The sequence below is a fragment of the Oryza glaberrima genome, chromosome 2 (assembly GCF_000147395.1).
Source record: "Oryza glaberrima chromosome 2, OglaRS2, whole genome shotgun sequence".
In the NCBI taxonomy this organism is placed as follows: Eukaryota; Viridiplantae; Streptophyta; class Magnoliopsida; order Poales; family Poaceae; genus Oryza; species Oryza glaberrima.
Genome location: NC_068327.1, coordinates 34,206,956 through 34,220,930, shown reverse-complemented (window position 1 = coordinate 34,220,930; position 13,975 = coordinate 34,206,956). Strand labels below are relative to the sequence as shown.

Genomic DNA, 13,975 nt, shown 5'->3' with positions numbered 1-13,975 from the left:
TATGGTATGGTAGGGGGTAGGCGCCTCGGCCAGCGCTGCACCACCGCCTCTGCAGATTTGCTTAGATCTCATCCTCCTCCATTTCTCATCCTCTTCTCCTTCTCCTTGTTGGAAATGCCTTTCTTTTCCATTGTATATTCTGTGGTCGGTCGGTACTCAGTTCTTTGCCAACTACCACTGTATAAAGGCCAGGCTGCGACTTGTCCATCGCCAAGAACACCAAAAGAGAGAGTCTGCTCTGCTCTGCTCCATTCTCTGCCTCATGTCGACGAAGACAGTGCCAGAGCCGGAGCCGCACGTCCTCGCCGTGGACGACAGCATTGTCGATCGTACTGTCATCTCCAGACTCCTGCGCAGCTCCAAATATCGAGGTACAATTCCGCGCATTATATTTCTATTAACTGATCGATATGACGACTAGCTAGCAAATATATGTGTCATCTGTGTAGAATTGAGTGTCATATAGAATGAAGTCGTTGATTGTTCATTTGGTCTGGTTGGTTAGTAGTATCACTAATTCACTATCAAGTATATATCAAGAACAATAAGCAGTCAGTCACCTTGAATTTTGTTTGGTTGTTGTTGTGCATGCAGTTACGACGGTGGATAGTGGCAAGAGAGCACTGGAGGTTCTCAGCCTGGTATGTTCTTTGATCCCTATGCCTGTGGATGTCAGTCAGTTTTGAAGAATTGCTGGAAATGAATGTAAAATTAGTTTGTGTTATGATGCAGGATCGGAATGTGCATATGATCATCACGGATTACTGCATGCCGGAGATGACAGGGTTCGACCTCCTCAAGAGGGTCAAGGTTAGCATTTCAGACAGTCACTCAGCTCCTCTCTCTGTATCTGGATGTTGTAGTAGCAACTGAAGATTGGATTGGATTGGGCATGGCAGGAGTCGGCGGAGCTGAAGGAGATTCCGGTGGTGCTAATGTCGTCGGAGAATTCGCCGACGAGAATCCGGCGGTGCCTGGAGGAGGGGGCTGAAGACTTTTTGATCAAACCGGTTCGCCCGTCTGATGTGTCGCGCCTTTGCAACCGCGTCATCATGAAATGAAATGAGATGCTGCGTTGTAGCAGCTGGAATAATCACGAGTCCTAACCAATTATACTGACCAATCATATAAGAGGAGTAGCAATCGCACAATTAATCCAAGCCAGTCAGGAATAACAACAACAAGAAGACGAAGATCAGAAAGAAAGGTTTTTGCCCGGAACAATATAATTGATGTACATCGATGATTAATTCTCTTAACAGATCCACAACTCCTAACCACTACTACTAGGCACTAGCTTAGCTAGCACTACTCTCCCTTGTTCTCCTTTTCATTTGCAAGTTAGTTATAATGAATAAAAGATTCTTCTTCTTTGGCAAATTGCAAATTGAGAGATGCTGACATGCTGTTATATTGTCCTGACGGCTCCCATGCGTGCTAAATTAGCGTTCATGGTTGCATCTTGAGAACACAGTGTGTACAGTGTGTTTGGATAATGGAAATTGGGGGGGGATTATAATTGGAAAATAAATGAAGGGTTAGAATTAAATAAAAGAGGGAGAATGAATGGTTAGGATTAAAAGGTATTTTTTGATGGGTGGGAAATCATTTCCATTTCCCATTAGCCAAACATTGTCTCAGGGTAAAGTAATGGGAATCATGCAGTAACCCCCATCAAATTTGAACATATTTTAAGAACAATTCAATTTTTTTGATAAATATTGTCTTCTTTAAAAAATTCTAAGAAAATATTATCGACAAGCGCTCCAATCCAAGAAAATACCATTGACGAACCCAACTTCCTGGAAATGTCATCGTATTAAGCACTTTTCTCCTAGAAACATAACTGCGATGGCATTTCTGAAAAAAAACATTTTGTACGATAATATCTCTAGAAAGTTCGATAACATTTCATCGATTAGAGTACTCATCGATAGCAATCTTAAATTTTGTTTTAACAAGCTTGTGGCTTCGAGGTCAAGCCAGACTCCCACGAGTAAAAATAGAAAAATAGAGAAAAAGAAAGGAAAACAGACTCCCAGGCGCCACACACACGCACGGATATTTTGGCCCATGAAATTACCGGTAAGCCCAAAAGAAAGGATAGAGAGAGCGATGGGCCCACCACGAGGAGGAGTCGGAGTCGGCGTCGGAGGAGGAAGCGGAATCGGCGTCGCCATGGTGTTTCTCATCGTCTCGGCTTCCTCCCTCCTCATCCGTCTCCCACTTGTTGCTCGAGCTCGCCTCCCAAACCCTACCTCCTCCTCATATACCTCTAGGTCTAGGTCTAGGGCCCTCCTCCTCCTCCCCGCCTCCTCCCCTCTTCGCGCCTACTGCCCCGCCTCCCGCCGCCCCTCGCCCGCCACCTGCTCCGCCGCCTACGCCTCCTCCTCCATGGCCACCGACGACAACCCGCTCCTCGCCGACTTCGACTTCCCGCCCTTCGACCGCGTCGAGCCCACCCACGTCCGCCCCGCCGTCCGCACGCTCCTCGCGCGCCTCGTACATCCCCTGCCCTGCCCTGGATCCACCAGCTTCCTTCCCGCAAATTTAATTTCGGATCTGACCCGACCCTTCCTTGTTGCATGCAGGAGGGCGAGCTCGCCGACCTCGAGAAGGGCGTGCAGCCCACCTGGGGGAAGCTGGTCGAGCCGCTCGAGCGGATCGTCGACAGCCTCGAGGTCGTCTGGGGCACCGTCGACCACCTCAAGGCCGTCAAGGACTCTTCCGACCTCCGCGCCGCCGTCGAGGACGTTCAGGTACCTACCCACAACAGCTGCGCTTGACTCATCATCCTCACTTCACTGATCGTCATCAACTCAACTGTTTGACCCTTGCTGCACAGCCTGACAAAGTCAAATTCCAACTAAGGCTGGGCCAGAGCAAGCCTATATACCAAGCTTTCAACGCCATAAGGAATTCTTCAGACTGGGAAACCCTCAGTGAGGCTCGCAAGCGTATAGTAGAAGGTGACCTTCTATGTTATATTCAATCCACACTGAAACCATGTTTATCTCCCTTGTCGTCATAGTCTAATGCTGTTAACATTCATCGTTATATATTATACTTCCAAACATTACCAAGTCAACTTCCAACTTGACCACATTTCTTTATGGCAGACGAGTACTTGCATTTTCCTTTCCTAACAACATTCCCCTTTTTTCCCCTTCACCAGCCCAAATCAAGGAAGCCGTTCTAAGTGGAGTCGCACTTGAGGATGAACAGAGGGAGAAATTTAATCAAATCGAGCAGGTAATCTTTTTTTCCATCAAATATTGGACACTTTTATTTCGGTGAAAATCTTATTTCAAGCAGTCTAGCAACATAAAAATTTCTTCATTGTAGATAGTTGGACATAGGCTCTGACATGATCTTTTTCACCAGTCATGCTCTTAAAGCATACTATATACTATGCTGCACTGTTCAAGTTTTGATTAAACGCATTACATTATACTGATTATTACAAACAATGCCAGAATTTACTTGATTGTTTCGTCCTGACAAATCTGCATGCTTTTGGTCAACAAACCTAGGATTACTTGACATTGACTCATAAACCTTAGCTTCTTCTCTTCTGTGATGTCACATTCTTTTTGGGGTGGCTGTTGTTTGTTGTAGCTGATTGTAGATGCTATTTAATACTTCTGATGGTTGTCATATTCCATATATTCTCTTCATGATACTTTTTTGTTCATGCTTATTTATTTTCTTTATTTTTGGATGTTTGCTGATGCATATTAATTAATGGAATGCTAACTTCATTTCAGGAGCTTGAGAAGTTAACACAAAAGTTCAGTGAAAATGTGCTGGATGCAACTAAGAAATTTGAGAAATTAATTACTGATAAGAATGAAATTGATGGGTTACCTGCCACAGCACTTGGCTTAGCAGCACAGACTGCCGCGTCAAAGGTATATAAGCTATAAACACCATTATTGAAGCTTAAAAGTTCTCTCTTGATTCATCACACTGACAAGCCATTTTGTTAGGGTCATGAAAATGCTTCGGCTGAAAACGGACCATGGATCATCACATTGGATGCGCCAAGCTATATTGCTGTTATGCAGCATGCACGGAACAGAGCACTTCGTGAAGAAGTTTATCGTGCTTACCTAACCCGTGCCTCTGGTGGCGACCTTGATAACACCAATATCATCAGTCAAATTCTAAAGTTGAGGCTGGAGAAGGCTAAGCTACTCGGCTACAAGAACTATGCTGAGGTGCTTGCATTTGTCACTGTTTCCACATTAAAATCATGTATACAATTATCGAACTTTTCTAAACTAGTTTTAAATCCTGAAGGTAAGCATGGCTCAGAAAATGGCAACTGTTGACCGTGTAGAAGAGCTTCTTGAGAAACTCCGTGCTGCCTCCTGGGATCATGCTGTTAAAGGTAGCCAATCAAATTATTGAGTATCTTCTTTGTATTTCTCTTGTGTTATTTATGTATCATCTTTGTTTTCATACATACCTGTCTTAGTGTGAGCAAATTTTTGTGGCATATTCTAAGGAGTAGGCATCTTTTGAGGTTCGAATATCTTAGCTGTTGGTTTCTGTGTGCAGATATGGAAGATCTAAAAGCCTTTGCTAAAGAGTCTGCTTCTCCAGAAGCCAATGACCTGGCTCACTGGGACCTAAGCTTCTGGAGTGAACGACTCCGGGAATCTAAATATGATATCAACGAGGTTCTTTCTTTGCTCTCTAGAAATGTTTAGTGGATTTCTTATGATCAGTACTGTTTTGATGGCTAAACTGTGATGGGTTACTGTTTTGTCCATATATACGTTGAGCTGAACTCTATTAAATGTGCTCCTGTTGTGATGATGGGCCATTAAGTTGATTTCTAGCATTGCTACTGCAGGAAGATTTGCGTCCTTACTTTGCACTACCCAAGGTTATGGATGGCCTCTTCAGTCTCGCAAATAGGCTCTTTGGTGTTAGCGTAGAGCCTGCGGATGGACTGGCTCCTGTAAGCAGTTGTTTTCTTTTCTTCAGCAAACTATATGTTAATGTTCTGCAGCTATTGACCACTGAGTTACCTTTTTCAGGTTTGGAATAGTGATGTCAAATTTTACTGTGTCAAAGATTCTTCGAATAGCCCTGTTGCTTATTTCTACTTCGATCCATATTCAAGACCATCTGAGAAGCGTGGAGGGGCTTGGATGAATGTGGTTTTTTCTCGCAGTCGTGTGCTTGCTCGCAATGGTTCACCTGTCAGGCTTCCTGTTGCCCATATGGTGTGTAATCAGACCCCACCAGTTGGTGATAAACCCAGTCTTATGACCTTCCGTGAGGTAAGCAATAATAAATATGGCAATGGTAAATTATTCCAGATAGTCTCCAATGTATGAGTATTCTGTTACATCAATATGTGGAAAACTGTACACTAAAGTACTGATGAGAGCATCAGTAATTATCAAATTCACCTGAAGATTGTGACACACCTGCTTCCATATCAATTAAGTAGTGCTATACTGATTATGAGGGTAATTTCTTTTTTTTTTTGGCATGTGTCTTTTGTAGGTTGAAACTGTGTTCCATGAATTTGGTCATGCGCTGCAGCACATGCTTACCAAACAAGATGAAGGATTTGTTTCTGGTATTCGTGGAGTAGAATGGGATGCTGTAGAGCTGCCCTCTCAGTTCATGGAGAACTGGTGCTACCACAAGTAAGATGGATCTGTATCATTTTGTTTTTTTAACTTGTAGCCTTGAACCTGTTTGTTAAACAGTTGTTTTGTTGGTGCCAGGAATACTCTTTTGAGCATTGCAAAGCATTATGAAACAGGCGAACTTCTTCCAGAGGAAATTTATGCAAAGCTTGTCGCTGCAAAGAATTTCCGTGCTGGCACCTTCAGTTTACGTCAGGTATGTTTTATATTTTATTTTTGTCTGTATTGTGTATAGGTCATGGTCACGTACACACAGCACACTAATATCTAACAAGTGTATGAAGTAATTTATGCTTCCTTTATGCCTGTGTTCTTTCTAAATGGCTAATCCTTGCCATCCCTTCTGCAGATACGTTTTGCTAGTGTGGACATGGAGCTGCATACGACTTACGATCCAAATGGTTCGTTGTCCATATATGATGTCGACCGAAGAGTTGCTGAGCGAACACAGGTTCTTGCTCCTCTTCCGGAGGATAAATTCCTGTGCAGCTTTAGCCATATATTTGCAGGTTTGCAATGCTTTAACCTACATGTACATTCATTCATTTATTTGATTGCAGATCTCACTATTTTTTTTATTGACAATCTGCAGGAGGCTATGCAGCTGGATACTACAGTTACAAGGTATATTGCTGTAAACGTTTAAAACATTACGTTCCTTCTGTGGCATATGAGTATGCTGAAACTAGTATCTTTTCTATGTGCACAGTGGGCTGAAGTATTGTCAGCTGATGCATTCTCAGCATTTGAAGACGTTGGTTTGGACAATGAGAAGGTACAGTTTTTCTTGTTTTCCCCCATCCAGGGAGGTGCTCTGGATGTGTCAAAATGACTTGTTTAGTAGTCATTTTCTTAACCTAATTTGTTTATTTTTCCAAACGTATATTTTGCCCTACAAAACAATGTGTGGCACATAGAATACAGAAAGGATATAAAAATCAATGATATTGACTCTAGCTATGACTTTATCTAGGCAATTGAGGAAACTGGCAGACGATTCAGAGAAACAGTCCTTGCGCTTGGAGGTGGAAAATCTCCACTCGAGGTAGGCTTCTGGTGCCTTTGACAGCATCTCTTGACATGGATGCTTTATTTGTGCAATAAGCGTATGTAAAGGGCATAGTTTGCACTAACTTATGTGGAATAAGACGACGTAAGCTAACTCTGGAAATGAAAATGCAGGTGTTTGTGTCTTTCCGCGGACGGGAGCCATCACCGGAAGCTCTGCTCAGGCACAACGGCTTGCTACCTGTTGCTGCATTGTGATAACTCATGCTCGATTGCCCCCTTCTTTTTTCTTTTAACTTGCGAAAACGGCTTGTAAGATGTTATTGATTGATGGCATATCAGCAACACGCTAAAAGTGCCGTGTCCTGCTTACAACATGAAAAACAAGTTGCTGTGCACAACCATTATATAATGATCATCGCTGCTTCTTGCCGTTCACTCCGTTGTTTCTCTCTTTAACATTGTGGTCTTACACGATACAGATTTACAACAATGAACTAATACGTTTCTTGATTTATGAGGCACATATCCACCGGAAGAGTCACTGAATCGTACTCCCTCCATCCACAAGAGCTGTACGTATAATGTTTATATAATGTTTCTTAGTTTTTCCACAAGAGTTGAACTTATTTTGTTTGTGCCTCGATGAATAAATGGATCGGAGGAGTTAGTGTTCTCCTTGGTCATAGTGAAAAAAGTTATACGTACAACTCTCATGGATGGACGGGTGAGCTCAGCGTCTCAGTCGAATCTAAAAATTGACGGAGGAAGCTGAGAGACGGACGGGAGTCAGTGGTGGGCGAGCATCCGCTCCAGCTGCTCGGCGACGTCTATGATCCACGCCTCATGCGACCGGTCGCCGGCGACGAACTCTCTGGCGACGCCGTCCACCTCCACCATGCTGCACCCTGGCACCTTGACCACCTTCCTCTCCTCCATCCCCCTCCGCACGCCCACCACCTCCTCCCACTTCCCCCGCCCCGCGTACAGGTTCGACAGCTGCACCTGCACCCCGCTGCGGTCGTCCAGCCCCAGCTCCGCCATCATCGCCGCCACCTCCTCCCCGCCCTCCATGTCCCCGCGCGCCACGCACGCGTTCAGCAGCGCCCCCAGCACGTACGAGTCGGGCCTCATCGGCATCCTCCGCACCACCTCCAGGGCCTCCTCCACCATCCCCGCCCGCCCCAGCACGTCCACCATGCTGCCGTAGTGCTCCACGCCGGCCTCCATGCCGTGCACCGCCGACATGCTCCCCAGGATCTCCCTCGCGCGCCCGACCAGCCCCGCCCTCCCGCACGCGCTCAGCACGCAGATGAAGGTCACCTCGTTGGGCCGCACCCCTTCCTCCTGCATCCGCCCGAACAGCTCGATGGCCTCCACGCAGCGGCCGTGGTCCGACAGGCCCGAGACCATGGCCGTGTACGCGAACACGTCCCTCTCCGCCATGCCCGAGAACACCTGCCTCGCCGTCTCGAGGCTCCCGCACTTGGCGTACATGTCCACCAGCGCCGTGGCCACCATCCCGTCCTTGGCCATCGCGCCGTGGGCGGCAACCAGGTGGGCGTGCACCCACCGCCCTTGCTCCAGCGCCCCGAGCGCCCCGCACGCGGCCAGCACGCTGAGGATGACCGCCCTGTTGGGGCGCACGCGGGCCCTGAGCATCTCCTGGAACACGTCGACGGCCTCCGCGAAGCTCCCGGCGCCGACGTAGGCGCTGAGGATGGCGGCCCAGGCGATGGTGGTTTTGTGGGGCATTGCGTCGAACAGGGCGCGCGCGTGTTGGAGGCGGGCGGCCCTGCCGTAGGCGGTGAGGAGCGAGGTCCAGGAGCAGACGTCCCTGCAGGAGACGTTGACATCGAAGACGCGGCGGGCGGAGCAGAGGAGGGCGCAGGAGGCGTAGGCGTGGATGAGGCAGTTGGAGACGTAGGCGTGGGCGTCGCAGGCGACGAGGATGGCGAGGGCGTGGAGCGATTCTACGAGGACGCGCGGCGAGGCGGCGTGGGGAAGAGGAGCGAGGGAGGCGGAGGCGGTGAGGAGGAAGGAGAAGGTGTAGGCGTTGGGGAAGAAGGGATTGGTAGCGATGATGCGGCGGAGGCGCGGGAAGAGGCGGAGGGCGCGCAGCGGGGAGTGGGAGGGTGGGAGGAGGGAGCGGAGGAGCGAGTTGGGGAAGAAGCGGTCGGCTAGGAGCGAGGAGACGACCAGGTGGGCGTGGGCCTGCCGGAGCTGCGCGGCGGTCAGCCAAGGGCGGGACAGTAGCAGATGCAGTGCCGCCGCCGGCGCCACCATCCAGACCGAGCCAGAGCCAACAAACAAGCAGCTCCCCTGCTCCAGGTCGAAGGAAAGGAAATGAAAGTAGTGGGGGAAAAGAAAAACTGGGCCGAATTTGTTCAAGCTCATGTGCGTGGGCTAACTCATGCATGCCGGCCCAGCCCAACAGATGCCACTCGGAGTTGCGGGAGAATGAAGATGAGGAGGGGACGACACCAGCACGTCACGTCACGAGCAGCAGCGGCGGCGGCGAGGAGGAGTAGAGTAGGTGAGGTGAATCGGGGGAGGGAGGAATCCAAGAAGAAGCAGGTAATTAATCGATCGATCGGGAGGGGGAGATGGCTCGCGCGGGCGGGCATGGGATGGGGAACCCGGTGAACGTGGGGATCGCGGTGCAGGCGGACTGGGAGAACCGCGAGTTCATCTCCAACATCTCCCTCAACGTCCGTCGCCTCTTCGACTTCCTCCTCCGATTCGGTCCGTTTTTTCTCTTCCTACCTCTTCCTCCTTATCCTTCCCATAATTCCTCCATGGACCTGCACTGGATTCACATTTATTTCTGCTTCCTCTACTCAGGCATAGCCACATTTCTCTGGATCTGCATTACCCTTTTTCCTTTCTACTACTAGATCTGCCTTGCTCCTTCCCTAACTGGGTTTCCACATTTCCATTAGTCTTGGCGACACAGCTATGCATATGCACCAACCAAAAATTCATTTCCACTCTCCCTGCCTTCCACAAATGTGCTCTACCTCACCCATGTACACTAGTACCATCAACTCTAAACCCATTCTGCCTCCCTTCTAATATGAACTTGTTTCTGCCATTGTCAACACAGTATCTATAAATCAAGCCTTTCTTCTGCCCTTCCAACAGCTGCCAGCGTCACACCAAACAAACTAACTTAAGCATATTCGGAAATTCAGTTCAGTAACGGTGTTACTGGATATAGACCTTTAATTGTTCTTAAATCTTTTCTACGATATGAATTCTCTGGACTATAAGCTTATTAAATCAACGTTAGTTAAGCTTCCATTGACAAGACAGCATATTTCCTGTTGGCCAGCCAACTACTCCAGTGACTATGTTCTAGTCAGTCTGATTTGCACAATTGTCATTATCTAAAATTTTGCATAATTGTGGAGTAGTTGTTACTTGGAAAGGAGGGATTGGCTTGGTGCTTTTCCAAGCCCTGTATGCTTCTTATTATGTCCATTAAACCACTGTCAAAAACAAAGCTTGAAAGATACCTTGAACATTACTGTGCAGAATATATGTGTTCTGTACTTTGCCCTCCGTGTATACATTTAGTCCAGAATGCATATTGAACCTTTTCAATATGGTCCGGATTAAGGCACTGGTAACTATCATACCTTCCATTTTTGCTCCAAACAAGATGCATTCCCAACATAATCGCTCCATGTTGATTAGGAACTCGAGCATGTCAGCAAAACAGAGTGGACTGGGGGTAGCATATCTTATGCATGCATGTTTATTCAAGTTAACTAATATGCTTACATAGGTTTGTATGCATTTGTGCAGAAGCTACTACGAAGAGCAAACTTGCGTCCTTGAATGAGAAGCTGGACATCCTAGAGCGGAAACTGGAGGTGCTTGAGGTTCAAGTGAGCAGCGCAACAACCAATCCATCCGTTTTCAACTAGTAAGTGCAGTTAAGGGCTGCTTGTCTGCACATAAGTAGTGCTTTCAATGTGTTATGGGTTCAAAAGGACAGAGCTTTGGATGTCTGTATTGTGGGTGCAAGAGGAGAGGTTGTTCCTGTGTGTTTCTCTGTCTCTGTGTGTGTGTGTGTGTTAATCTGTATGCAGTGCCAGTAGCGTGCAAGGCAGCTTCTTTTCTACTCAATTCCGTGTACAATTGTAACGTGTTCCAAGTTTGTGTGGAGATAACTAACCGATTGTTGAGTGCAAACCTGCAATGTTGCCTGCTTGCTTGTTGGAATGTGGAGTTTTTCCCTTGTAAAACTGTAACTTTTTAGGGGAATATTGCACGTTTGCACGCAGTCGGACAGACGCCGGCCCGAATTTTTTATTTATGGTAATTATTATCCTTGAAATTAAATAAGTAGTAAATCATGGAGGGGATTTAGGAAAATAGGATGGACGTTATCTACTAGGACGTCCAGTGATGGACGCTGCTGGGAACAACGTCCGAGTGTGGACGCTCTTCCTAACCACGTCCACCCATGGTGCAGCCTAGCAGCTTCTTCCCGTATGTCTTGACTGCCGCGGTGCTTCCTTACCGCACTAACGCTGCCTCTAGTGATCTGGGCAGGCAGCCATCCAGGGGTGTGGCGTGTGCCCTTCTCATATGCTCGCGTCAGGGATAGGTAATGGCGCCCTCAATAGATTTTCGTTTTTCTTATTCCAAAGTGAATCCATTAGCAAGATTCGTATATACGTATATGTTCATGTGCTGCAAAACTAAAGCAGATCAACTGACTATTTGTCTATTATTACATGATTAAACATTAACTTGTATGAAACATGTGTTCCTAGCTATATATGTCCGCATGGATGCTATTGTCAGGTTCTTCTTACTACATGTTAGTTTGGTATTTTAATTTGGTTTACGGCACCCGTGCTGCTCCAAATGGCACATCATCATTGTTCATGATAAGCCGATCGATGAGCATAGTCGCTTGGAGTGATGGAGCGAGGACAGCGCTGCCGCGATGAATTGATAGAAGGAGAGGAGAGCTTGGACCTCACCGAGAAAGCCCACGACTGGTCTCGCCAGACCACACCGCCGGAGACACAAGGGATGTGAGGAAAAACAACGAGGGCGGCTAGTTGCGGCAAGCCTCAGCGGCGTACTGAGACTATAAAGGTCACGATTTGAACGAGAGAGGAATTACGAGGACTGCTGTAGGCAGCAAAGCAAGCCCAAGCTTATACTAGAGTCTAGCTAGTCGGCGATGGAGCAGCATGCAGGTCGTGGACGCCGTTACAAAGAGCGTCCTCAGCTGGACGTTGTTGTGGAACAACGTCCATACATGGACGTTTCACAAAACAGCGTCCTTCTTATTTTCATAAATATCAGTTTCCATTTACTAAGTATTTAATTCTGAGACTATTAGTTTCTATAGTAAACAAATTCGGGACGCCGGCACTGACCGAACGGTTGGTGTCTCTAAAATGTGTATGATCAGCCTGTTAAGTAATCCACACTCTTTTTTTTTCTTTTCCCTTGAAGGAGAGCAATTTCTTATTTGGGGAATGGCGCTATTATCATTTGAATATATACAGCAAAAATCGGGACCATAAAACCAAAATAAGAGAAAAAAAAGGGTAAAGAAATCCTGGAAGGAATTTATTGGGAAAAAAAATGTGGTGCTGGTGTTTCATCCGTCTTGACAACCACATAAGAGAAGCCGGTCTCTCGCTGTCTGCCCTGTGTCTCGCTAGGGACCTCACAAAATGAGGAGTGGTAGAATAGTTGGAGCCCACAGGCCGCTTCTCTTCTCTTCTCCTGCTTCTTCTGCTTCTTCTATTCGAACTTACCTTCCTCTTGCTCAGATCTTCTTAATTTTCCTCTTCTCTCATCTTTCGTATTCAAAGCTGTAAATGACTGCAGGCCGAAGGTAGGATCCAGCAATATTTTGCTCCGATCCTCGCAACATATATTCTTGTTTCAAAGGTAATTAATTCGTTGCGATTGTTTCTTAATTACTCCATTAATTTCCAGATACTATATATATGCTTGCTTGCTCGGGGATCAATATAATATTCCATTATATATGTATGAAAGAGGGAGCTCTCTCTCGCTCGCTTAATTTTGTTGTTGATGCAGTTGCTCATCAATGAATGAATCAATCAATGGGAAAATGAATGAGTTATTCGCAGTGGCAGGTAGGGCGGGGGTGGCGATGATGAATATGGTGTCGAGCAGCAGCATCCAACCGGGGCAGATACATAGCATATGGCAGCGACGACAAGGAGGTGAGAGTAGTGGGAGATATGTGGTGATGAGCAGCGGCAGCGTCAGGAAGAGCAGCAGCAGCAGGAGGAGGGTGGTGGCGGTTATCCGGGCCGTGGGCGACGGCGCAGGTGAATCGACGAGCGGCAAGGACGACGAGGAGGAGGAGAAGAGGCGTCGGGAGGAGCTGGAGCGGTTGGTGGGTGGACCGGAGGACGCGACGTTCAGCGGGGCGGACCTGGCGGCGCTGATAAGGAGCAAGTACGGGAGGTCGTACGACGTGACGCTGATAAAGAAGGAGTTCATGGGGCGGAACCTGCTGGCCATGAACGTCATGTGGAAGTACCGGGAGCAGCGGTCCTTCCCGCTGACGGAGGAGGAGTACCTGCTCCGCCTCGACGACGTCGCCGCCTCCCTCCGCTGCTGGGGCGCCGTCGCCCACGTCCGCTCCTCCCTCGCCAAGCTCAAGGACCGCCCCCGCATCGGCAAGGCCGTCAGCATCTTCATCGACATGCCCACCGACGACTCCGGCGCCCGCTCCAACGAGTGGATCTACAAATAATATAATCCCTTCTATTTATTTATTTATACTTCATCGCCATCTCGAATTCTCGATGGATCGATCGTTAATTAGCTACCTTGCTCCTTAATTCCTTCATGTGTTTGCTTCAGCTTCAGCTCAACGATCGATCACACATTCACACTCTTGGAATTGATGTACGGCCACTTATTAATTACCTCAAGATTCATCCTCTCTGCATTGTCTTGTGCTGCTTCTTGCTAGCTTCAGCTCCACCGACACCGATCGTTAATTATGTTCGATCCTCTACTTATTTGCTTCGGCTCGACGTACCATCACTCTCTCGCTCCTCAATACATTAGTATGTACTTCAACTTGATCACTGATGATGCCTCGTGTTATCTTCTTCATCCTCGGCTCTTCCTCCAGTGCTAAGGTAGAGTAGGACGTAGATGCGCCGCTGGATTGTTCACAGCAAATATGCGCCGTTCGATCTGTCACTTGACTATCTATCACGGGAAGGCCCAGTTTCGGCCCAGTGAGTTACTTGTGTTTGTGGACTAAACTG

General features: G+C 47.5%; 5 protein-coding genes across 5 annotated transcripts; 4 read left to right on the top strand and 1 right to left on the bottom strand.

Annotated features, from left to right (window-relative positions):
* Nucleotides 1-242: 242 nt before the first annotated feature.
* Nucleotides 243-1,425, top strand: LOC127763165 (two-component response regulator ORR3). Its single transcript, XM_052287790.1, has 4 exons — nt 243-371; nt 595-641; nt 733-810; nt 900-1,425. Exons 1-4 carry the CDS (start codon nt 263-265, stop codon nt 1,059-1,061), a joined length of 396 nt encoding a protein of 131 aa, XP_052143750.1. The 5' UTR covers nt 243-262; the 3' UTR covers nt 1,062-1,425.
* Nucleotides 1,426-2,058: 633 nt separating this feature from the next.
* On the top strand, nt 2,059-7,118 carry LOC127763135 (probable cytosolic oligopeptidase A). The gene is made up of 17 exons (XM_052287756.1): nt 2,059-2,502; nt 2,592-2,759; nt 2,846-2,969; nt 3,176-3,252; nt 3,768-3,911; nt 3,990-4,220; nt 4,303-4,393; nt 4,564-4,685; nt 4,862-4,969; nt 5,049-5,294; nt 5,524-5,669; nt 5,751-5,868; nt 6,022-6,181; nt 6,265-6,296; nt 6,382-6,447; nt 6,646-6,717; nt 6,855-7,118. The coding sequence occupies exons 1-17, from the start codon at nt 2,074-2,076 to the stop codon at nt 6,936-6,938; spliced, it is 2,418 nt and encodes an 805-aa protein (XP_052143716.1). The 5' UTR covers nt 2,059-2,073; the 3' UTR covers nt 6,939-7,118.
* A 126-nt stretch (nt 7,119-7,244) lies between these two features.
* LOC127763143 (pentatricopeptide repeat-containing protein At3g62890-like) lies at nt 7,245-9,106 on the bottom strand. Its single transcript, XM_052287762.1, has one exon. It carries the CDS (start codon nt 9,075-9,077, stop codon nt 7,470-7,472), a length of 1,608 nt encoding a protein of 535 aa, XP_052143722.1. The 5' UTR covers nt 9,078-9,106; the 3' UTR covers nt 7,245-7,469.
* Nucleotides 9,107-9,182: 76 nt separating this feature from the next.
* Nucleotides 9,183-10,887, top strand: LOC127763166 (probable protein BRICK1). Its single transcript, XM_052287791.1, has 2 exons — nt 9,183-9,425; nt 10,491-10,887. The coding sequence occupies exons 1-2, from the start codon at nt 9,287-9,289 to the stop codon at nt 10,610-10,612; spliced, it is 261 nt and encodes an 86-aa protein (XP_052143751.1). The 5' UTR covers nt 9,183-9,286; the 3' UTR covers nt 10,613-10,887.
* Nucleotides 10,888-12,367: 1,480 nt separating this feature from the next.
* On the top strand, nt 12,368-13,647 carry LOC127763158 (uncharacterized). The gene is given in 3 exon segments (XM_052287780.1): nt 12,368-12,500; nt 12,503-12,608; nt 12,762-13,647. Coding segments are annotated over 3 exon segments (906 nt in total). The 5' UTR covers nt 12,368-12,388; the 3' UTR covers nt 13,450-13,647.
* The last annotated feature ends 328 nt before the right edge of the window (nt 13,648-13,975 follow it).

Coding starts and splice junctions, on each gene's coding strand:
- LOC127763166 (XM_052287791.1), top strand. CDS start 9,287: ATGGCTCGCGCGGGCGGGCATGGGATGGGGAACCCGGTGAACGTGGGG. Junction 9,426..10,490: donor CGACTTCCTCCTCCGATTCG/GTCCGTTTTTTC, acceptor GCATTTGTGCAG/AAGCTACTACGAAGAGCAAA.
- LOC127763135 (XM_052287756.1), top strand. CDS start 2,074: ATGAAATTACCGGTAAGCCCAAAAGAAAGGATAGAGAGAGCGATGGGC. Junction 2,970..3,175: donor TCGCAAGCGTATAGTAGAAG/GTGACCTTCTAT, acceptor CCCCTTCACCAG/CCCAAATCAAGGAAGCCGTT. Junction 6,718..6,854: donor GTGGAAAATCTCCACTCGAG/GTAGGCTTCTGG, acceptor ATGAAAATGCAG/GTGTTTGTGTCTTTCCGCGG.
- LOC127763143 (XM_052287762.1), bottom strand. CDS start 9,077: ATGAGCTTGAACAAATTCGGCCCAGTTTTTCTTTTCCCCCACTACTTT.
- LOC127763165 (XM_052287790.1), top strand. CDS start 263: ATGTCGACGAAGACAGTGCCAGAGCCGGAGCCGCACGTCCTCGCCGTG. Junction 642..732: donor CACTGGAGGTTCTCAGCCTG/GTATGTTCTTTG, acceptor GTTATGATGCAG/GATCGGAATGTGCATATGAT. Junction 811..899: donor ACCTCCTCAAGAGGGTCAAG/GTTAGCATTTCA, acceptor TGGGCATGGCAG/GAGTCGGCGGAGCTGAAGGA.